Genomic DNA, 23,209 nt, shown 5'->3' with positions numbered 1-23,209 from the left:
TTCTAATACCCCACGCAGACAAGCCCCCTGCCCCTTTAAAGAAAAGCTCATAAATACAAGAGTTGGTTTTGAACCTTTAATAAAAGTAAAAAATGAATGCAAAAAGAACACAGTGCTGAAAACTTAGTATGAATGTGAATCTCACTAGATGTTTGTATCTGATATAGTGCAAATTTTGTTCAGAGTATTTTACATTTTTACAAACACAAATCACTTTGGTTCATATACTTGCTATAAAGTATTGGCAAAAAAATTCTTCAGATTCACATTTTTTTTTTGGCTACATTATTTCTAACAGATAAAGATTTACTTCCAGTTTCAGAGAAAAAAATACTTACTGTTTGTACATGATCAAGTATATTTTAAAGATTCAATTACTGCTTTCACCTAATAACTTCTGGTTTCTCATAAGATGCTGACCTCTTCCTTGAGAAATCTTTTCACACACGGCTAATCATCCGTCTTCACTTTCAGAAAACATGTAAGGGGTCAGTGCAAAGTTCAGAACGATCTCGTTGACTTTTACACAAAATTCCTCTAGAACAGATTAGCTACACAGTCACCGAAAATTTATTCCATGGTATTTTTGTCAGAACAAAACCAAACAGGCGCGACGAGACCACCACGCACACATCCGCGGCCGCGGATGCCAGTGACTCCGACCCCCGTCCTGCCCACTGCCTGTTTCTAGCCAAAAAGAGTCTCCTAATGAAGTCACTTTCACAGGATTTAAAACAAAAACATTTCAATTGCAAAATACAAAAAGGTAAATTTGTTAAGTAAAAATGACAAATCTACTAAACCCACAAAACTGGAGTATTTTCAAAGGACCAGGGCTCAGTGGAGGGTGCAACAGAACTGAAAGAAATTATTGCTGAATTTTGCCTCCATGCAGCACTGAAATGAATGGAGAACCCCTCTTCAACATCTCATACGTTAAAAAAAATAATAATAAATATTTAAGAGAATACAAGGCTCAGATTGGTTTTCATATACATTGCACTTGAAGTTTGAGACCCAATCCTTGCAAAGTGGGTCTAATATGGTCTATGCCATTAAGTGAATACATTGTGCTCACCGATATCTTTGAGTATTTAGAAACACCAAATGTTCAATGTGGTGACATGTGCACGCATCTTTTTACAAGGCAATCACAGATTGCAAATTCCATAGGGCTGTGGAAAACTCGCCATGTCTATTCTGGAGGATTGAAGAAACACCACACATGACTCTGGCTCGCTAAGACTGAGACACACGGCAGACAGGTACTCCCTCTCAGGTGGGTATGGATTTTGGATGAGACTCGTCAAGTACCGCGGTGAGAACTCCGGTCTATCACAGTGTAGGACTACGGCCTTCGCTGCCCTCTGCACTCAGTAAGATTGTCTGCACGGAATCCCACAGGGGGAGCGAAGCACAGCTGCACACAGCGATGCACACGCTCATGCGGCATGGGAGTGTGAAGCGTCTCGGCGCGGGCGCGGCCTCCCGGGGCTCACTGCCACACAACTTCGCTTTTTACACAACCCTATTCTTAGAAAAAAAAAATCTTTTGGATAAATATTATTCCTATTTTTCCACACTTCACCTTTGTTAAGCACCATCAAGCTATCCCCTATGGGCACGGGTACAAAACCAGGAGCTGGTAATTAGGCTTTAGTTCAAGGCTTTGAAATATGGCAACTTGCTTTTAATAACATAAATGAGATCGAGGACTCGGGGAGCCGTACCCGCCTGACGCCCGCACCCGCTGGGGGGGCGCATCTCTAGAGCAGGACGCAGGCATGGACGCATCAAGCAAGGTACCATTTCAAGATAAGCAGTTCTTCACTTGCTATTCTAAGACAGGTGAGTCATTTCTCCGGGAGTCACTGGTACAGTCAGCCCAATCTAAATAGATCATCACTGCGGAAAAAAGATCATCTTTGCCACAATCCAATGTCACAGACTCTCTTCCCACATCGTGCTCTTCTTCGGGGGGTTTGAAGACTCAGTCACTGTGCGGCTTTTCAGGAACGCCCTGCATGGAAGGAGAGCGAGAACGTCAGTGCCCCGTGTGTGCAGAGGAGGAGAGGATCTTCCGACAGAGAGCGTGGTGGGGATAGGACATGTGGGAGCCACTGGCGCAGAACGGGCCCGTGACCTCCGCAACACCCTTGGCCGGGAGCCACCTGTCCTGCCCAGCGCAGAGCTGCTGCACAAGTGGAGGCAGGACGACATCCGCCCCAGCGGGGAGGCCGTGGGGTCCTGTGTGGTCGGGGCACCGGGGGTGCACGGTGATGACACCAGGACGCTCACACACTGCGATCTAGGATGCACACGCTTCTGTGCGCAGCAGTCTGCTCCCCAGGAAGGGGGCCTCTGTCCTGACCTTTACTAACACCTGGTTTCCCCCAGGGCAGCCTGGGGAGACAGGCCTGGCTCTAGGACGCTGAGACACCCATGCCCCGCGCTTCCTCGTCTGAGCCCCGCAACAGCACGCCAGATGTGCGAGTGGCTCGTGCACATGGGGAGATGCAGAAAACATGGCTTTGCAATCCACTGTGCGTGGGAGACCTAACTCGGGTCTGGCGTTAGCATAAGGACACATGTGACCACCGAGAGGAGGTGATGCTTGGCCTGGGATGGAGAAGACACGGGGCCACAGCCTGAGAGCTGCATGTCTTGGGCAGGAGGGGTCCCACAGTGATGCCCCCAAGATACCCCAAGGCGGGCCGTCGGGAGCTGTGTGCTCACAGGGTGGGTGGCACACCCCTGACCAGCTCACCTCGCGTCCCTTCCGCACCCACCGGCGCTGCTCTGACTGCCACCACCACAGGAAAGGCAGTCAGCTGTCCGCTGCCAGGAGGCCTGGCCTGGGAGTGGGAAGCAGAGCCGCGCGTCCCCTCCCTGGGGCAGCTCAAAGCCTCCATGTTTCCAAAGATTTGAAGCTACAAACGCAGAGATGCATCATTTTCTCTGGAACACCTGGGTGGCCACGCAGCTGCCACATCAGCTCCCTGAGCCACGGGATGGGAGTAGGGCCCATCTGCGGCTTTGGGACCCAGCGACCCTGGCAAGTGACCATGTGTCTCCCTGAGGGAGGGAGCCAACGGCAAGGACGGAGAAGGAGCCTGAGGAGAGTGGGTGAGCAGGGCCGTCAGAGGCCCTTGTGGGGAAGGTGTCCGTCCTGGATCAGGGGTTCGCTCTGAGACAGTGCCCCCACAACCCCAGGCCCGTCCCACCAGCAGCCTGAGGGTGGAGGCCTCTGGCGAGGGCGCGGCCCACGGCCACAGCCAGCCCGACTGGCAGCCCCGTTCTGGACGCCGGGCAGCTTTCCTGGAGATAAGCATGGGAAGGGCTTTTCCAGTTTTGAGCACAGTTAACCTGTTTTTACAAATAAGAAAGCTGTTGTTTTTTCTGTTTCTTTGAAGCAGGGTAACAACTAAGGAGGCAGGCTCAAGCATTCAGACTCTCTCCCTGAAAAACCTCTTAACTCCCTGTCGTTTTTAAAGGCAGGGGTGCACACGAGGAGGAAGATTCTAGCCAGGGAGGACTTGACATCATGGCACCAACATTCAAGACACCACAGAAGCACTTTCTAAGGCTGACAACTCAGGGACCCACAGACTCACACCCACACCACAGGACCCACTCACCCGGGTCGTCAGGGTGCAGACTCGACTGCCCCAGGGGGAGGGCTCTGGGCCCCCAGCCCTCGCGGTCCTCCCAGCAGCCTCCTGGGCCACCTGCTGCTGCAGCATCAAGGGAGAAGCCCCCCAAACACAGGCCCCAGGAGAACCTGGTCAGGCAGGGCACCTGGATTAGGATTCATATTTTATTCGGTCATGCCGCAGCCTGAGACATCTATAATTTCCCGCACTCCCAGCTCTACCGGCAGGCAGGACACAATTTTAGCTTCATGCACTTTGCTGTCGCAGCAGCACCACTGCAGACAGGGCCCAGGTCCCGCACCCTCACCGCCGCAGCCGGAGGACTCATTTGGCTGCAGGTGCATTCGGCCGAAGATTCCCCGGGTCCACTTTTATAAGACTCTCTTGCTTCCACGAGACTCGTGTGTACACACTTCCAGGGATGGAGGTCAAGAGGATCAAAGCGGCAGGGTGTCAACTGCCACGTAATGCCAGGGTGGTGTCCAGGAAGGCTTCACCCTCCAGGAGCCAAGTCAGGGTGGGTGTTGGGCGGCTGTGGTGGCGGCAGGGCAGGAAGGCCTCCATCTCAGGGACCTCCAGGGACCTCTAGGTGAGCGAGCCCCATGTGTTCACAGCGGACCTTCCTGGCTCCCTCACCACTGCCCTCCGCAGTCTACACTATCACTTCCTACACACATCACCTGCGCTTTACATTACAAAACTATCATTTTTACTGTAACTTTTTTTAACAAAGATGAGAAAAATCAAACAGACCCTACAAACCATGTGCAGTTCTACTTTCCAGAAGCAGCGGCTCCTGTAAGGGGCTCCTCACCCCTTACAGATGCCCCCCCCCCAACTCCCACAAGGCCATCCTCACCTCAGGGGCCAGGGCTGCCCGCCAGTCCAGATGGACCTGGACTATACAAGTGGCTTTAACACCTGGCTCCCCGCTCTCAGGCCTCCATAACACCCCTACGCAACGAAGCGAGAAGCTTCCAGAAGCTGTGCTCCACTCTAGCATGACTCTCCTGGCTTCCTCCAGCACTAACAGGGCTGGGGGCATGAGGGCCAGCAGTTTCACATGTGCTCACCCTCGTCCCATGCTCTCCACCTAGAGAACGGGGACTGGGCTGCCCCCACCCTCGAGCGGCCAGGAGCAGCCACTTGCTGTCAGCAGCTCATCTCGGGGGCAACCACAGGGTGTGGCTGGTGGTGCCACTGGTCCAAGTGAAGGGAGCCTCCACTTCTGAGGACTCTGCTAACCTTCCCTGCAGCTGGGACCCATGGGGAAGGAAGGATTTCCATTCTCGAGGACAGAAACAGTGGTGCATGGGGTGGGTGCAGAGCCTTGAGACGCCCGCTCATTCTGATGACCTGGGAGGGGAGGTGACTATCGCTCCCCACGTTTCAAGGTGTGAGAACATCCTTACATAAGTCTCTCCACTTTTAAAGGCTAGGGAAGAGCAAGCTTCAGTAAGGAGAACTGCAACTCTGTGGCTCGCTTGTTTTGTTTAAAACTTACCTTTATCAAACTTTCACTTAATTCTGATATTTCCACCATAACGACCGGGGGCGGGGGGGGCGCACAGCAAGGATCATCTGCTAACACAATCTATAAGCAGCGGTAGTTTCAAAGGTATGACGTGTATGACTCTTCAAATCAGTTCCCTCCAACCATTTACCATTTCTCGGTGCTTATAACTCGTACCCGTGGAAGTCACTACCTCTACGGGACTAATGCTTACTTCCCAACCCCGGCTTAACCCTTCCCTGCAAATACATAACAGCACCAGCCGAGCAGCCTGAAACCACAACATGCAACCTGTCAAACGTCATTCAGATTTTTGTTTTATGAAGTCACCCTGTTGACAGCAGTTTTACCCCAAAAGCCATATTAGGAGTTCTCTACTGAAGCTACTGAAACAGAAGCCGCACGGCAACAAGCACCGGTGGACAGACAGAGGGCAGATGGTGGACAGATACAACCAGGTGACGTGGGCCTGCCTGGTTCTAGTCGGACAACCAGTCAGTGGGCTGCATGGGAGGGAGCCAGTGCATGGGGTGTCTCATGTGAGGCTGCAAGAGTCAAAATAAGCAAGCCAAGTCCTTTGACCCTCACTGGGGCTGCAAGAAACCGTATTTTCATTGAGTTCCCATTTTGGGCACTGGCCCCAAGGAATTGCAAGGCATGGAGGGAGGGACGGTGAACTCCAGAACCAGTGGGACATGCTACACATTTTATCTTTCTGAAATTAGTTCTATTTTTGTGAAACAGCCAAGTGGCCTTCAAATTCAGCTCCCGCAAGTGAGTATCAGCTGGCACAAATAAATGTCCTGTTCTATAAATAGCCTGAGGGACCGAGATAACTTTTCTGAGAAAGCCCCAGGGCTGATGTGAGGGCAGTGGCCCTCGTAAGACTCAGCAATTCTCTTCCGTTCGTTTTACTAAAGCCCTAGAGTCAAAGTCAACTCCTGAGAGAACTTTCTCGTACTAATGTGTTCAAATGTGAAACTGTAACTACTACTGTATGTGAAGGTAGAACCACCAAAATCATCCCTGACTCCCTCTGCCCTTCCAGGTCTCAAGGAATGGTCAATGGCTCCGAGCCGTGTGACTCCCTCTACGGCCGATGGCAGGGCTTCCAGGGAGGCTGAGCCAGGTCCCCCAGCCCAGGATGTGCAGGGCCTGTCTACCCAGGCCTCAACCTGGGTGCAGGGCCTCTGCTGCATCTCCTGCCCGGGCATCACCTGCCCTCGTGGGATGGACAGCGGACACCTCGTCATCAACTATTAGCCATTTCAGTGACTTTATCTGCCAGCCACTGGACTCGCTGAGAGCCTAGAAAGGTTGCTGAATGCATCTATAACATGAGGGGTCACCCGCCAACCCTGGCTGCTTCCTAGTTCATCATGAGTTCACAAATCCCCAAATCTTTATCATTTAGCAAAGAGTTGCCTTGGTATCATTGGGTTTTTGTTTTGTTTTTTTTAAATTTATGCTTTTCTCTGTAACTGTTGTTCTTGGGTCTCAACCACACATTACAATGACTCGTGGGCAGCCACTTTATCAGGCGAGCGATCAGGCACTGGGAGCAGACCGCCGCAGGACCTACCATCGCCAGCTGCCGTCCTATGTTGCCCACGGTGACACCTCCTGAGAAGAAGATACACGGCAGCCAGGAGCGGATGTAGAGAAAGTCTGGGGACGTGTATCTGCAGAGAAAGCAGAGGAAACGGTACCTAATCAGTCAGCCTCCCCGAGCCTGGCTGGCCTCTGGGGGAGAGTCCACCAGTGGGGAGACGCACGATGCGCAGCAGCCACAATGGGCCGCAGGACAGTCCCGTCTCACCGCTGAGCTTACTGCCACTGCTTCACCTCCCTACGGTTAAGTTATGGGTGGTACATTTTTTTTTTTAATTTTTTTAAATTTTTTTTATTTATTTATGATAGTCACACACAGAGAGAGAAGCAGAGACATAGGCAGAGGGAGAAGCAGGCTCCATACACCGGGAGCCCGACATGGGATTCGATCCCGGGTCTCCTGGATCGCGCCCTGGGCCAAAGGCAGGCGCCAAACCGCTGCGCCACCCAGGGATCCCTGGGTGGTACATTTTTAACATAGGAATCAACAGTAAGTATTTTTGAGAATTTCATGCCTAAGTCAACATCATGTATGTATTAAAAAAAAATATGGCATCTCAGCTTAGTGGGCGTTTTTAATAAAAGTGAAGTCATAGCTTCTAGGTGACGTAGATATGCTAGAGAACATACTTACTGATAGACACCATTGTACACCAGCAGCTGAGTGATCAGAGTGGCCAGGAAGGCAATAGTGATCCCAAGCCCAAGGCCACTTCTTGAACGGTCAAATGTCCACCAGAGGCCCAAAGACAGGGCTGCTAACGTCAAGGAGAGCTGGACGTTATTGGCAAAATCCAATTTCTGGTGATGCAAGGTTAAGGACAAGTCCAGTGATTTTTAAGATGCTCAAAATAAGCCAAAGGAAAAAACTAACAGAACAAGCAAACAAAGCAACTCAGATCCTATACATGTTGTCATTATTATGTACCACATAAGTCTCCATCTAAAAAACCCTCCCCAAGAACAGGGACCCTTGGCCTCCTCTCACTGGGCCACAGAAGCCAGGTCTTCTTAATGGAAGATTATGAGGGTGAAACGTAAAAGAATTTATAAAACCAATTCCAAGGAACCAGGAGCTACTGTCTGACAAAACAGAAAGTCCACTCTGCTTCTCGTATTATTTCAACAGTTTCCTGAACTATTCTGAAAACTCTATACACCAAGCAATATGCTTTAAAATAAGATAGTTGGAAGAAGATCATTCCACTAACCTATGAGATAATATATACTCGTTAGAAGTAAAAAAGTGCTTCAACATATGACCTAAGGAAATGCCCTGGACGTAGCACATCCTCTGAAGGATACAGCACTGGCGTGGTTGATGCCAACAAACACAGCCACACAGCGCATCACGCTGGCCCACTCTCTCTTAAACTTGTGTGGTTCTCCCAGGTGACTGTCGATGCAGGGGTACAGCAAGCCCACCACAGCTGCCAAAGAAAACAACATAAGTCAGCTCTATGAGAACACACATGAGAACACGCCAGCTCTATGACAACAGGACTTCTAAGTGCGATTAACAGATTATTCAAACCAGTTCTTTTCCTAGAAAACATATATGCTATAACACAGCATTTGAATTAAGTCTAATTTTTGTTGGTCTTTTTTTTTGTTTCGTCTTCCTTGACTACAAACAAAAGGATCACACTGTTTTTGAAAAATTGCTGTTCTTCAGTTTAATTAGACACAGAACTCAATCAGGTGGGGGGGGGGGGTTAATTATCCATATAATGCTGTGACCAGTCAGCCATGCTGAGCCACCCCTGTGAGTCCAGGTCCTGACCTGTGGGAACAGCCTGGGACCAGGCCCAGGGAACCAGGCCCCTGGTTCACTGTGGGCTCTGATGGGACCTGGATCCTCATGTTTGTTTCCTCATGTGTAAAATGACAAGGGTTATGTAAGCAGAAGGCGGAGTAGGAAGAGTTAGGGAGTTTTCACAGGCACAGATTTTTAAAGGAGAGAGGACACAGAGAACTTAGACAGGGGGAGGGTGTGGCACTCAGGGACATAGTAAAGGCAGGAACAAACAGGGTGCCTGGAGGCTGCTGGGGATCCAGGCCCACGGGACCAACTGTGGGACATGGGGCTCAGCACTTAAAGATGCCAAGTGCAGAGGCTTGAAAGCCAAGGAGCAGTTCCACCTGCTATCCTAGGAAAGGAGTAACTAGTTCAGGTTCCTGGACAAATAAGGGACACAGTTCTGGTGAAAATAATCAATGAAACTGAGAGTTTCAGTTTCAATTTTGTCTTACAGTTTATCAAATTCTAATTTTAAGAGTTTTGAAAACTGAAACCCAAACAATTCTATAACTTATTTAGCTATAACTTAATCTTACCTTTTAAGGTTAAAGGGTAAAGAGGCACAACCGTACTGAAGAATTTTGCCCTATGCTTATCTGGTAATTTTTTTTTTTTTTTTTTTAAGGAAGGTATGAGAAACTGAGAGAGTGCAGAATTCCTTGACGCTTCAATTGCAAATAAAACCTAACCTAAAATATTTCCTTTTTAAGACCGAATTTTTGATTCAGAGAAAGAACTACTGTACCAAATGTGCATGAAAGATGGGATCTGCTCTAGGTAACTTTCTCAAAAAGGATTTTTAATAGGATAGCTGTATGATTAAAGGATTTAGAAAGGCAAAGTAGGATCCTACCTTTCTAAGAACGGAGATGAAGGCACTGTACCCACTGAGTGGGTGCTCTACCCCCACCCCTCACCCGGCAGTGACTGACGTGCCCTGGCCAGAACATAGCTTCCACTCCCAGCCCTGTGCCATCCAGCTGTTCTCAGCCAGTCTGCTGCAAAGAGGATGTGTCTCCACAGTGTAGGGGACACACCCAGACTCCAGGGAGGCAGTTTGCAGAGTTATGCACAGCGGTCTGCCGTTTACTGTGTCCCCTTAGACAGGGATGCTTAAAGTCTCTGCACCCAGTTTCCACATCTGTGAAATGGAGCCATCACAGAGTACTGTTGTAAGGAGTGAACAGGCTTAAGTTGTAAGCACGTAAAACCCACGGCAGGCAACCCATCAAGGCTGGACACACAGCCCACAGCGCGGCACCCCCGCGACGGCTGTCCCACTTGGGTACACCTGTGCTCTGCCCAGCAGAGCGTGGCTCCCCGAGGGCAGGGGCCGAGGGCTGGGGCCCGCCCCGCCCGTTCTCTACTCCCGCAGCTGGCAGCTGGCGAGGCTGCAGGAAACGCCTGACACGGCGCGTATGCACGAAGGCTGCGCCGCTAGAGAAGCGCTAGGCGGTCTTCCGAGCCAAGCCGAGATCCACCACGCGTGGGCACGGGAGCAGAACAAGTCCCCCAGGAGTCAGCGGCCCCTGCGCACGGAGTCAGCGGGCGGCACCCCGCGGCACCCCGCGGCCCGCCGGGCGTCCCCTCCGCCCCGCCCCGCCCCCGCCCGGCGGGGCGCACGTGACGGTTTGTTTTCGGTGGCCGGCGGGTAGCGTGTTCGCGCGCCGGGCCAATGGCAGCGCCGCCGTGCCGCTCACCAGTTCGCCCGCCGCCAATCCGGGGTGCGCTCAGCCCGGGGACGGCGGCGGGCTCGGCGCGCGCGGCCCCCGGGCCAGGTCGGCGGGAGGCCGGCCCGGCGGCCCCGAGCAGCGCCCCCGAGCGGCGCCCCCACCCCCGCTGCACTCACCGGCCGCCGTCCCGCAGCACGGCGGGACCCACCAGGCCGACGAGAAGATGGTGGCGATGACCTCCTCGGGGAACAGCGTGACGTTCCGCTGCACCTGCAGCAGGTTGAGCACCAGGGCCAGCACGACCCCCACCGAGAACAGCACCAGGCTCCGTCGCACCAGGTGGTGGTGCCAGCTGCCCGGGGAGCCGCCGCCAGCGCCGCGAGCCCCCCCCGCCCCGGGGCTGCGAGGCCCGTGAGCGGGCGCGGGGTCCGGGCCGCGGCGGGCCGCCAGCGCCGCGGGGCTGAGCATGTCTCCCACTTTAGCCGCCAGCCCTCCGGCCCCGGCCACCGGGAGGCCTCGGTGCCTGGCGCCCTGGGCGCACGAACAGCTCCAGCAGTGGTCGTCCAGCCGGGGCATCGGTCACCGGGGCGCGCCGGCGCTCCTGCAGGGAGAGGGGCGGGGCCCCGTCACGCTCGCGGGCGAGGGGAGCTGGGGAGCTGGGGAGCTGGGGAGCTGGGGAGCCGGGCCCGGGCGGCGTCGGGCGGAGGGCGAGGTGCGGGCCTCGCGGCTCGCGCGGGAAGCCGGGGCTCCGGGCGCCCGCAGACGGCACGGCCCGCGCCCAGGTCCCGCCGGGTGCCCGCTGGGTGGCGCGGGGCTGCGGGCGGCGGCGGCGGCGGCCAGGCGTCTGGGACCGGCTGCCAGCACCGAGCGGCCCCGGTGCCCTCCGCACGCGCCTCCAGCGCTGGCCCGTCCGGCCCCAAAGTTTCCCACACGCCGTCCGCGCGCAGCGCAAGTTACCCGGGCCCGGGGCAGGGGGGGGCCGAGCCGACCCGCGGGGGTCAGGCGTGCAGCTCCGCCCCGGGGCCGGGCCCGGGTCCCCGCGGCTCCCGGGGGTGGGTGGGGGCGCCCGGACCGCCCCAGGCCCCGCGCCCCCGGCTCCCGCCCCGAGCTCGGCCCCGGAGTCTCCCACGCTCCCCGCGTACCTGTCCGGGGGGGCGCCCGCGCGCGGGCTCGGGGGGGAAGAGGTCGCGGCCGGGACCGCCTGGAGTTGGGCCCGTGGCGCGGGGCGCGCGGCGCGGCTTATAAGGCGGGCGGTGGGGCCCGGGTCACGTGACCCCGCCCGGCCCGCCGTCGGGGGGCGTGGCCTCCGCGCGCCCCGCCCCGCCCGCGCGCCCGTCCGCTCGCGGTCTGGTGAGGCGGCGGTGGCCAATCGGAGGCGGGCGGCCCATATGACGTCAGCACACGCCACCGCCACCTCGCGCCCGGCGCTGGCTCGGGAGCGCGGACGGCCGGCGGGTGGACTGCGGGGCGGCGGGGCGGGTGGACGGCGGCGGGGCGGCGGGGAGCTGGGGGCCGGCGGGCCCGGAGGGGAGGGGAGGGGAGGGGAGGGGAGGGGAGAGCGGGCGGCGGGTCCTCCCCGGACGTGGCGCACGGTGGCGTCCCCTGCTAACCGGCCTCTGCACCGCGCCGGCAGCAGGTGATCGCGCTGCACCTGCCGCGTCACCTGACGCTGCCCCTGTTGTGCCCAAGACCGCGCATCCGAGAAACCGCCGAGGAGCCGACGCCGCTGCAAGTACATGAGGGTTTATTTGCAAGCTGGAGCTTGGGTCCAAGTGTACCCGACACAGCGGAGCAGGGGCTCGGACCCCGAGGCTAAGAAGCACAGCAGTGTTGCAGGGGTCCGTGCCCAGGGAGATTGTAACACACAGAAAGTTGCACAGTCATGTCGGTGCGCACGCAGGTGGCCGATTGAATTACGATTCGCCCTATAGTGACCATTTGGACTAGCCTATTATTCTGGTTAGAGTTGGCGCGCAGGTTCGGCGGCAGAAGACGGGGTTTTCATTCTTTGGCGGTTAAAAGTCAGAGGTCCCGCATTCCTAGGTGTGCTGGTTCCTGATAAGGGTGTGCTTAATAGCTAAACTGGGGTGAGGGAGTGCCTTAAACAACAGGCAGGTCGTGTGGGGGGTTTTACATGAGGTGGCGGGTGCAGCACAAAATGGAGTTAGTCCTGCTCTGCTTGTCCAGGGGTAGGGCATTAACGTCAGATTTCCTGGGTCCCACAGCCCCTACCTCTCCTGTCTGGCCCGCTTCTGCAGAGCCTGACGGTCCCCACACCTGCTCCCTGGCCTAGGTGGGTGGATGCCCCGCACGAAGCCCGGCGCGGAGATGGAGCTGTCGGCGGGTGTGTGCTTCCCGGCGGCCTAGAGGGGTCCAGAAGCCCTTCTTAGACATGAAATCTTTGATGAAAATGCAGATGATGCACTTTTCATTCCTGCAGTGACTTCTCCCACGTTCACGTTGCCTTTCCTTATTTACGGAAAGCAAACCATCACACGTACTGCAGAAAAACAGAAAATGTAAACTCTTATTAAACTTTACTCTTCAAAAGCAGATTGCTTTACCTCGTTGATGTGTAATGTGTTTCGACCCTGTTTCCCACATGTGTCACACCGTGCCCCGTGCTAATCTCACATCTTGTTGAGCAAGATGGTATTAAGATGTTCCTCAACAGTAGCGGGGGAAGAGTCCGTGGTCTTCTGTAGTGTCCCCCATCAGCAGAGATTGAGAGGAAGTTGGGACTTAGAGCAGATCCTCTGGTGGCTGAGAGACCCCGGGGGCTGAGGCAGCATGAAATCCCATTGCACGTGGCAACTTCAGTATCAGGGTTTGTGACTCGGTGCCAGAAGCTTTAAAAAAATGGAGACAGCCTCCTGAGATACTCATATTTTTCAAAGTTCCTTTTTTTTGTTGGGTGGGGAGATGGGAGGGGAGGGTTCACATGATTTTTTCAATGATGAAACAGGAAACTTCAGGAAAAAGTAGTCTTACAGTGGCTGTGTTCCCACTCCGTGACTTTAAGGGGTGTTTCATTAAAGTTTTGAGAAGCACAGCGTAAAGACACTTGCCATCCATTAATTAGCTTGTTACTATTGCATCAGCGTCCATGGTGGGTTTTCTGCTACTGCTAACTTATAGGCCAGACACAGCCTGGTTATGGTGTAAACACCCTACAGCCAGTCCATCATGCCAACCCAGTGTGAACGTAACCTACTAATCTTTTCTACCTCCATGAGAGCCTAAGTTTTTAACAAGTTTCTTCATCATGAACTATGACAAAAGTGTTTTCAAACACTCCTGCATAATCAAGACTTATAATTTGCTAATAATGTCACTTGTTTGCATTTCTTGGGCACGACCCAAAGTGGAAGTGGGTGGGAAGGAGGGGTTCCGTCCTCACGTCTCTCTGTGAGAAGGGCAGAAGCTGGCTTTCACACTCTGTGTATCCCTCTCTAAACCCTGATCACCACTATAAACCTTGCTCCCAGAAGTTCAAAGCGCTCTTGACTTCATGGCATAGTGTCATGTGGGTCTTGGCCATTTTCTCCACGCATCTACTGTAAGTGCACACCGTTGTAACATTGGAACTTTGTAAAAGCAAAAACATGAAAAGCTGCCCAACTGTTCACTGATAGGAGATCGTCTGGCTCAATGACGGCACACGTATCCAAGGGACGCTATGTAATCACGTCACTGCCGGCTCAGCCATCAGCAGCCAGTGTTCTCTCTCCCTTCCCCTGCCATCAGCCTGCAGTGTCATATGCAGGTGGAGAAGCACTTCTTTCAATCAAGGTGTGAATCTTGTGGACGTGGATCTGCATCAGCCTCGGCCCTGAAATGTCGGCATGTCATGGACTCAATCAGGAAAGACTAGTAAATGCAGGGAGCTTCTCACCAGCTTTCAAAAACTGGTCCATTCAGGTATATGAGGCCCAAGAGCAGGGGGGACTGCTCTTCACTTACCTGCCAAGCTGCTGTGTAGGTGGATTCCTTACAGCACTGAAATTAGCATATCTGTCTTCTGGGATCTAAGATGTGTTAGGTTTTCTTTATGTTTTTTTCTCTTGCCATTTTGCCTGGCCATGCAGACTACTCCAGTGTCGCTTTTAGTGTAATACCCTTATGTACAAGTACAAACCTTATGAAAATACATATTTTTAAAAAGATTTACTTATCTATTTGAGAGAGAGTGTGTGTGCAAGTGGTGCAGGGAGAGGGAGTGGGAGAGAGAATCTCAAGCAGACTCCACTCTCAGGACCAAGCCCGAGGTGGGGCTGGATCTCACGACCCTGAGATCATGACCTGAGCTGAAACTGAGAGTCGAACACTCAACTCACTGAGCATCCCAGGCGCCCCTCATGAGAATATTTTATAGGTTTCTGTGTTGTCTGTCTCCTGTGTGGAAACGGACTCTCCATTCCATGAGCTTATTGGTGTGTTAAGGTCTGTTCATGTGCCTATTTCTCTCCCTGCCCCAGCTGCTGGCCACACAGTCCAGCCTCTGACCCCTCATTCCCTCACATCTGTCCTGGGACTTTGTGAATCAGGAGCCCTCCGGGAGCCGCTTCGAGGCCCAGGGAGCCTGTGGGAAGTGGGAGGGCTGCCTGCGGACTGTGTTCTGTTGGGTCCTTGCTGAGGGCTGTGGATGTGGCCTCAGTACTGCTGCCCCACGGCCTGTGGTTTGCTCCAATGCCGGTGGAATCTGGTCCCACGAATGAAGTTAGGCTAGGGGAATGGCAATGGAAGAATGTGAGTGTACATTGTGAGGCTTGCAAACCACAGGCTTGGTTTCAGAAACAATATTCAAATATTTTGAGAATTTGCAACTCCATTATCCCCAGTGACGTTGTTATTGTTGCAGCTTCTCTAATACATAAGGGCTCTCTGTCCCCCCCCCAGCCCCAGTCAGTTACTCAGAGTTAAGTATTTAGGGAAATGTGTTCAGGAGAGCATTTAGTTCTTAATTACTTCATTTTATGTTAATCATTCATTATAGATGGGCCATCATGCAAGGAAAGTTTACTGTTGGTAATGGACCAAATGCTGTGACGTACTTTCTTCCCAAATCACTAACTCAGGACCCAAGACCTCTGTAGCTCTCTAGACACAGAAGACTCAAGAGAGGAAGGGAAGAGCCAGGTGTCTAAGACCTTTGAGAGGTCTTGCAGTGAGTGCCTATAGTCTGTATTCCTACTATTGTGTTTTTTTACACATTAATAACCATTTATAATAAATATTTTTAAGAATAGGGTAGAAGGCTAAGTATATTGTTTTTAATAGAAGAACATCACATGCTCGTTTCATTCAGAAAATATGAAAGAATATATTTTATTTTAGTATTTTTTAATTAAAAGATTTTATTTTTTGAGAGAGAGAGAGAAAGAGAGAGAGAGGAGGAACAGAGGGAGAAGGATAGGCAGATTCCCTGCTGAGTATGGAGCCTGACATGGGGTTCAACCCCATGACCCTGGGATCATGACCTGAGCTGAAACCAGTCAGAGGCACAACCGACTGATCCGCCCAGACGCCTCAGGAATATATTTTTAAAACCCATAATCCCAGTGACCAGAAATAATGTAATATTTCGGGGTGTGTACTTCCACATTTTTTTCCTGTGCATAAGTGTGTGTTTGTGTTTAAAACAACTAAGTAAGATCATACTTCACATATAATGGAACCAGACCTTCAGAGATAATGAGTAGCTCTCCAAGTCAATCAGTATAGATTAGGTCATCGTTTTTAAACAGCTTTATTAAGATACAATTTACTAACCGTGCAGTTTCCCCATTTAAAGTGTACAATTCCATGGCTTTGGTATATTCACAGATGTGTGCAATCATCACCACAGTCAATCCTAGAACATCTTCATCAACCCAGAAAGAAACTCAGGCTTTAGCTGTCCTTTCCCTCCCCACCCTCCACCCCATCTTCCAGCTTCCGCTCCCCAGCCCTGGGCAGCCAGCAATCAATTTTCTGTGTCTATAGGTTTTCCTGCTCTAGGAGTTTATATGAATAGTATTATATAATAATGTGTTCTTGGGGGACTGGTTTCTTTCACTTAGTGTAATATTGCAAGGTTCACCTATGTTGTATCATGTGCCAATACTTTACTTTTCATGGCTGAATGATATCCCATTTCACAGAAATGCACATTTTATTATCCATTTACCATCTCATGGATAATTTCGTTGTTTTCACTTTGAGGCTCTGACGAGCAAAGCTTCCGTGAACGTTGGTATGTACATCTCTGCGGGGGCATGTTTTACTTCTCCCGGTGGGGCTGCTGGGAGTACAGTGCTGTATGGAACTGCTAGACTATTTTCTAGAGCAGCTGCCCATTTCACATTCCATCCAGAGGTATACAAGTATTCTGATTTCTGCATATCCTTCGCAATACCCGTTACTAGTGGACCTTATGTTTCTCATTATCCTAGTGGGCATGAGGTGCTCAGGTCATGATTCTGGTAGCAAGATAGTATTCTTGTATGTTGAGGAGCATCTTGACTTCCTTGTTAAGACTTTATTGGCAAGTGTCATACGAGGGTGAGGCAAAGAGGTGAGTAGGTTGGCAAAGAAGGAAAAGCAAAATGCAAGGTAGTGCCTTACTGAGTCAGCTGCAGCTGTGTGAGAAACATGTCCGGGATCTGATTATACAAGATGTCTTCCACTTTGCAGGAACAGTCCTCTGGGGGAGAGAAGCATACCTGTCAGGGCTCTGTCTGGTGGCTCCAGGTTCACCCCACTTGGTCCAGGTTCGCCCCCGTTGGTCCAAGTTCATCCCTCTCTCTCCTTCTGATCCCAGCCCCTCTGTACAGCTGCTGGCAGCCCGATTCCATAGCCAACAGCGCATCGTCAGAATCAGAAGTGACAGGAAGAGCCCAGAGCTGGGTCTGTAGGTCTGGTTGGCTCAGATTGGCCTTCAGTCACTCGAAAAGGGAGTACAAAATACATGATTAGCCAAGAGACTACAGGGGCCAAGGGCTGTCCCCAAATGTGCCACTTTGGCATACTGATTATTATAAAATAGAAGTTACTAAAGAGCCAGCTTGTGCAGAAGGACACTCAGACCCTCCTCTGTCCCCTAAAAGCAAGGAAAAAATCTCCCACGTGCAAGTTCCCTCCGTGGACCAGGAGGTAGAGAGACATCGTCATGACTAGAGATGGGAGATCTAAAGCCATGAAGTCTGTATCAGCGACCCCTGTTACTTTTTACTAATGCACTACCCCAGCCCCAATTCTGTTCAGAATTCCTTACTAACTGAAGCTCCCAGAGTGAAGTCTTCCTTCTCCTGTCAATTCTTCTCAGGTGTGTTGTCTCTTTGTCTAACAAAGTATGAAAACTGCCTGCCTGGGTCATTTCCTTAGGTCTCAATTTCATTATTGGGCGACTGCGAGCCTGTAACAAAGCTCTGGTTTTCTCTCCTGTTCATCTGTCTCACATAAAAGTAATTCTTAGTCTGGCTGGAAGACGTCGAAGCATAGAGAATTTTTCCTTCCTTTCCAGGCTAACCCTTAGATATGGAAGGTAGCTGGTGAATCCAGCACAGAGACCATTGCAAATGATGGCTGAAGCCATTGGAGGATGGGCCAAGGCTGAGTGTGTGGGATAAGAGAGAAATCCATGAGCCTCCGACAATCCTGGGAATACAGAGGAGGAAAAGACGCTGCCGAGTGCAGGAAGGGCCAGGGGGGCAGGAAGAAGACATGAGGTCAAGAAGTCCAGGGAAGCGTGTTCTGGAGAGGAAGGGCACAAGTGGCAAAGACAAGCACCCACCCCAGACTCCCTCTGCAAGTGTGCAATGAGGTGGTGCCTGTGGGGACCCTGAGGAGAGGTAGAGGCCAGGGAAGTGATGCAGCCAGTGTAGGCAGGATGGGGAGAGAGCCTTGGAAGCTGTAGAAGGAGTTTTCTTCTGTTTTACAAAAGAGGAAGACGTGAGCCAATTTAAATGCTGATGGAAGATTCCAGTGGAGAGACTGATAAAGAGGAAGGAAGTGTGAGTAATTCCCTGAGGAGTCTTGGGGAGGCTGGGTAGGAATTTACTGGAATTACCAGGAAGCCACCTCAGTGAAGAAAGGAAATGCAGTGCAATGGGTGGGCAGGGGCCTGGGGGGTGGGCTGCAGGGCGGGGTCCTCAGGCACTTCTAGCTTTTGCTGGAGGAGGAGCTGTCCTTGGCTAAGAGGGGCTGCTCCACTGTGTGTGCTTCAGCATGGAGGCCGGGGGCTGATGGGACCTGCAGGGGCTTCTGGGGCCCTGTGATTGTTCCTCTGTGGCCCCTGGGCGGGCTGGGTCCAGGAAGGCCCGCTCTGGGTGCATCCAGAACTGAGATTTTTCTGGGACAATGGAGCAAGGAAGTCCAAGAATTTGACTAGTGATTGGGGCGGGTGTGTGTGTGTGTGTGTGTGTGTGTGTGTGTGTGTGTGTGTGATGGAGTCCAAGGAGGGTGGAAGGAAGTAAGGAGAGAGCTGTGCCAGGGATGGGGAGCCAGCCTCTCCTGGAGGCTCCCCAGGGAGGAGGAGCTGCGCACTGTGCGAGCTCTGGCTGTGGGCTCTGCTGCGGAGGCATCTATGTTGTCTGCTGACAGAAACCAAGCTCCAACACATCTGTTACTGGATATGGCATCTGGAAGAGAAGAGAAGGTCACAGGATGTTTTATCAATGAGTGGCTTTAGAAGGCGACGGCAGCTGCAGATGATGACAAAGTCCATGGAGTGGCACTAGGATTGGGTAGTTGAAGTGGTGTGGAGTGAGTCACCAGCCCCAGGGAGGTCAGGGCACTGAGAGGCTGAGGCTGGGCTGGGTCATGATCGTGTGGGACAAAGTTGCTCAGGCCAATGGCACATTCGGGATGTGAGGGTGGACCGTGCCAGGTGCCTGAGTTCTTGGGCAGTGGAGGCAGTGTGTCTAGGAGGGGCGCCATGGCCATGGCAGAGTGGGTATACTGGGTTGGCTGGTGTCCCCCCGGATCATGTCCTTTAGGATGCATCCTTTTTGGAAATTTGGTCCTTGTGGATGTGCTCGGTCAAGGTGAGGTCACAGTGGAGCAGCTCCGGATGTCCTTACAAGACGAGGGGAGACACAGGAGGGGGCCATGCAGGGACGGGGACAGAGATGGCAGGACCACAGGGAAGGGGCTAGGACGGCGCTGCCCCAGAGGCTGCACACCTTGACTTTGGGCTGTGGATGGAGGAGACAAAGTGCCATGTGATGCCCCCTCCTGTGTGGGAGGGAGACTGACATGGAGGTGAGGTATCCCCCCCACCCCCTTGGACAGCTGCAGGGTAGGGGTCCCCAGGGGGCTGGTCATCCCGGCCAGGGCTCTGGGGGAGGTAGGAGGGAGGCTCGTTTGGGTGGGCTTTTCGGATGGAAGTAGCCTGCCCGGATGAGGCATGACTGGGCCAGTAGGAGCAGGGTGGGCAGTGGGGTGGAGAGGTCAGGGGAAGGCAGATCCGCGGTGCCTTATCCCGAGCCAGCCTGTCCTACCTCAGGGCCCTGTTTTCCTTGGTCATCATCCAAAACACACCCACCCAGTATCACCTCTGTTATTTCATCCCTGCCAACACCTGAAAGAGGAGTCGACTGTTATGGCAAGTGAAGAAACTGAGTCCCACTTAGGAAATCCACTCAGAGCTATTGCACACCACAAGCAGCAGAGCAGGATTGAGATTCGGGCCTGTGGAGTCTGAGGCTCCCTCCACCCTGGGTTCCATCCACAAACCCTCACTGAGCATCTGCTGTACACACTGGACATAGAGGCAGCTCAGGCTTTTCTACCCACGGCCTGGAGGAGCACAGGCTTGTAGCAAAGTCCATCCTGGGAGTTTCCTAGGGTTGTGGCTGCAGGGTGTCCCAAATGTAGTGGCTCAAAACAACAGGAATTTATTATCTCTGAGTTATGGACATTAGACATGGAAATCATGGTGTTGGCAGGTTTTGCTCCTACCTGAGACTCTGTGGGAAAATGCACTTCTCTGCCCTTCCTGCTTCCAGAGAGCACCTGTAGCCCTTGGCTCGTGGCACCGTTTGAGTGGCGGTCTGAGCTCTGCATCTATCCTTACCCCTCTTCAGACTCCGCCACCCCCTCAGTCACTTCTCAGGCCCCTGGTGCTCCCCTAGGACCCACAGGACAGTGGTCCCATCTCAAGACCTTCCAGACCCCCAGTCATGTGTGCAAAGGCCCATTGCTTTGGAAGGTGACACATCCACAGGTCCTGGGGGCCAGTAGGTGCTCAAAAGGGCAGAGTCTGTTCATCTGGCCACTAGAGCACTGAGGACATCATTTCCCCACACCGTGGCTGGTGTCTTCACAGGGCCTCCCCGAACTTGAGGGAAACAGAAGTGCAGCCTCAAGAAAATGCTCACCTAAGGGTGACATCCGAGGGTGGCACGATTCCGCTGGGGCTTCCTCTGTGGAGGAAGGCTGAGGCAGTGAGGCACAGAGGTGAGAGGTACTCCCAGCCCTCTGAGCACTGCCGGATGTGTTGGGAGTGTGTCTGGAGAAGTGGGAGAAATTAGTTGGACCAGATCCTGAAGAAGGATTTGCTAAGAAGCTTAGCCTTTATCCTGTGGGTTCATGTCTCTAAATCGTTTTTTTTGGCCAGGTGTTCCTATTGGTTAAAACGAGCTTAGCTCTGCACCCCTGAGTATATTAGTGTTTTTATAAATTACATGGGCACTGCTGTTCTAATATCTCATATGCATGCTAAGACACACAAGGATGAGAAGTTTACTAACAGGACTCCTGATTCTTGGCCGGCCACCCGGCCACTGGGTAGAGACCACAATTCCCAGGCTCCCTTGCAGTCAGGTGTGGTCACATGCCTAGGTTTGGGCAGGTGGGATGTGCACAGATGTACCAGGAGCAATCCCTGGGCCATCTCTTTAAACATAAAGTGCTTGCTTGGTGGGATGAGCACTGGCTGTTACACTACATGTTGGCAAACCAAACTTCAGTTAAAAACAAATGAAAAAAAAAAGCTTTCCTGGATTCTCTCCGTTCTCGCTGCTGGGAATGTGGACCAGAAGTGAACCAGCTTCTACCACACAGGCAGGACAATTCAGAGCCAGAGGGCCCTGGGTGAGGGCCCAGAGGCACAACCCACTTGCCTCCAGGTGGCCGCAGGACAGAGGGCAAGCTCCTGTCCCAGTCACCTCATTTTTGGTCTCCTGTTACAGCGGCATGACTTATACCCCAATACATACAAGGTGTTCGTGTTTAAGCTCAACCTGTTTTTTTCTTTCTTTTTTTTTTTTTTAAGTAATTTGCCATGAACAGATAACAAGGCTGTACATGTAAGAAATAGTTTCCTGGTCCCTTCCCACCTCCTTATAGGCAACTGTAAAGCTTTTATTAGAATTACATGCAGTGTAAGAGTTCCGACGGTTATAAAGCAGTGCCTCAGCTAAGGTGACCTCCGGGCCACTGCAGGGGCTGCAGCAGAGGGAGTAGGGAGGAGCGCCACATGCTCAGGGCGGGGTGCCCCTCCCGCCTGGACGCTGCACATTTGGGCGCGCGTGGCCCTGAGGGTCCAGGGAGCAGAAGTGTCACTGTCAACCTGTGTGCTCCATGTCAGCAGGACCAAATTTCTCCTCTGGAAGCGTTTTGCTCAGCCTTGGGGGTGCCGTCTGCTTCACGGGTGAGGCGTCTTGTGAATTCACCAGCTCTGGACATCCAGAGAGCTCAGGCTCATGCTCACGTTGTTTGCTTCGGAAGACGACCAACCACGGGCAGGAGATGTGGACAGGCCATGCCCAGGAGCCATCTAACCTCTCCGGGAAACAGGCTGTGGGGTGACAGTGGCTCGTGTTGGTTGGGTCGTGGGGGGCTTTGGTCTGGGAGCTCTGAGGTTGGAACGTGTGCCCACTGGCAGGGGCTGTGCCCCGTCGGGATGAGCCCCACGACCTGGAGGGTCTTGGAGCACAGAGCCCACATCCCCACCACATGTCCCTTCAAGCTCAGGACCTGTGAGAGAGAGACGGCTCTCAGATTGCTCCTGTGTTGTACTTGGCTGAGCCCAGGGCTCGGGGGTGGGGACAGGGCACACACTCCTCAGAACTGAAGGTAGAAAGAGCTGGCTTCCACTTACGTCCTCAGAAGTAAGGCCAAGGCTGTAGTCTGGGGACAGGCCTCCTGTCCTTGTGGATGTGCTCGGTCCTCCCCGCGGTTGTTGGCAACAGAAGCTTTGAGACAACAAAGGGGCATTCGTTGTGAGCCCCTGTTCAAGATTCAGGAGAGAGGGAAGGTGGGAAAGGTACTGGCCGTGTCGCAGCCAGGCCTGGGCACAGGACCCTCAGGGACAAAGCTCGTGACTACAGCCTGCAGATAGAGGAGAGAGGCCACCGGGACCGAGTCTGCAGCAGCTGCAGTCTGCACCAGTGCTTGGCGTCCCCCCGAGGTGCCAGAGGGCCTGAGACAGTGGTGTGGACGCTCAGGGGACGACTGCTCTGCCGTAGCAGAGAATGGGATGCAGTCACTGTGACTGCACGGGCAGAAAGACGGGCAGTGTGGGGCTCCTGGGGTCAAAGTCGTAGGGACAGTGTTATGATTGGGGATGATGGAAAGTGCTGGAGACAGACGGTGGTGGTGGCTATATGACAGTGCAAAAATACCAAATGCCACAGGACGAAGCACTCACACATGGTTAAGATGGTCAACTGTGTGTTTCCCATATTTCATCACAATAAAAACAAAGGTGGAAAAAAAGATGGAAGGAGGCGGGAGCAGCTGTGGCCCAGTCCTCCCTGGGACTCAGGGTGGCACCCGGGCTGTGCTCTGCAGGGAACACCCAGTGCGATGCCATCCCATCTCCGCTGCCGGGGACATGGCAGTCGCAGGGACGAGAGAAGGCCTTTGTCAGGCTTCTTTCTCTCTCTTAAGGGTGTTTTCTAGATACTCACTGGCCTCCCTCCCCTGTCATCCCCACACTGGGTGTCTGATGTTAGCTCTGCACACTGAATAG

The 23,209-nt window shown here is 53.1% G+C and overlaps 1 protein-coding gene and 1 long non-coding RNA gene across 4 annotated transcripts; one reads left to right on the top strand and one right to left on the bottom strand.

The window, feature by feature from the left end:
• Window positions 1-62: 62 nt before the first annotated feature.
• Window positions 63-11,486, bottom strand: INSIG1 (insulin induced gene 1). Of its 2 annotated transcripts, XM_038559803.1 has the most exons (6): window positions 11,394-11,464; window positions 10,428-10,852; window positions 8,083-8,207; window positions 7,412-7,578; window positions 6,749-6,848; window positions 63-2,020 (listed from the first exon to the last, which is right to left on the bottom strand). In XM_038559803.1, the coding sequence occupies exons 2-6, from the start codon at window positions 10,825-10,827 to the stop codon at window positions 1,991-1,993; spliced, it is 822 nt and encodes a 273-aa protein (XP_038415731.1). In that variant the 5' UTR covers window positions 10,828-10,852; window positions 11,394-11,464; the 3' UTR covers window positions 63-1,990. The 2 variants fall into 2 exon arrangements, with proteins under 2 accessions (XP_038415731.1, XP_038415732.1); XM_038559804.1 differs by lacking the exon at window positions 10,428-10,852 and having other exon boundaries at window positions 11,394-11,486.
• Window positions 11,487-11,795: 309 nt separating this feature from the next.
• Window positions 11,796-12,804, top strand: LOC102155017. Of its 2 annotated transcripts, none has more exons than XR_005371061.1 (2): window positions 11,796-11,983; window positions 12,510-12,804. It is a non-coding gene; the product is annotated as an uncharacterized LOC102155017 (long non-coding RNA). The 2 variants fall into 2 exon arrangements; XR_005371062.1 differs by having other exon boundaries at window positions 12,477-12,804.
• The last annotated feature ends 10,405 nt before the right edge of the window (window positions 12,805-23,209 follow it).

Source organism: Canis lupus, chromosome 16 (genome assembly GCF_011100685.1).
Source record: "Canis lupus familiaris isolate Mischka breed German Shepherd chromosome 16, alternate assembly UU_Cfam_GSD_1.0, whole genome shotgun sequence".
Lineage (NCBI taxonomy): Eukaryota > Metazoa > Chordata > Mammalia > Carnivora > Canidae > Canis > Canis lupus.
Note: the sequence above shows the minus strand (reverse complement) of the source record. Positions and strands in the feature narration are given on the sequence as shown.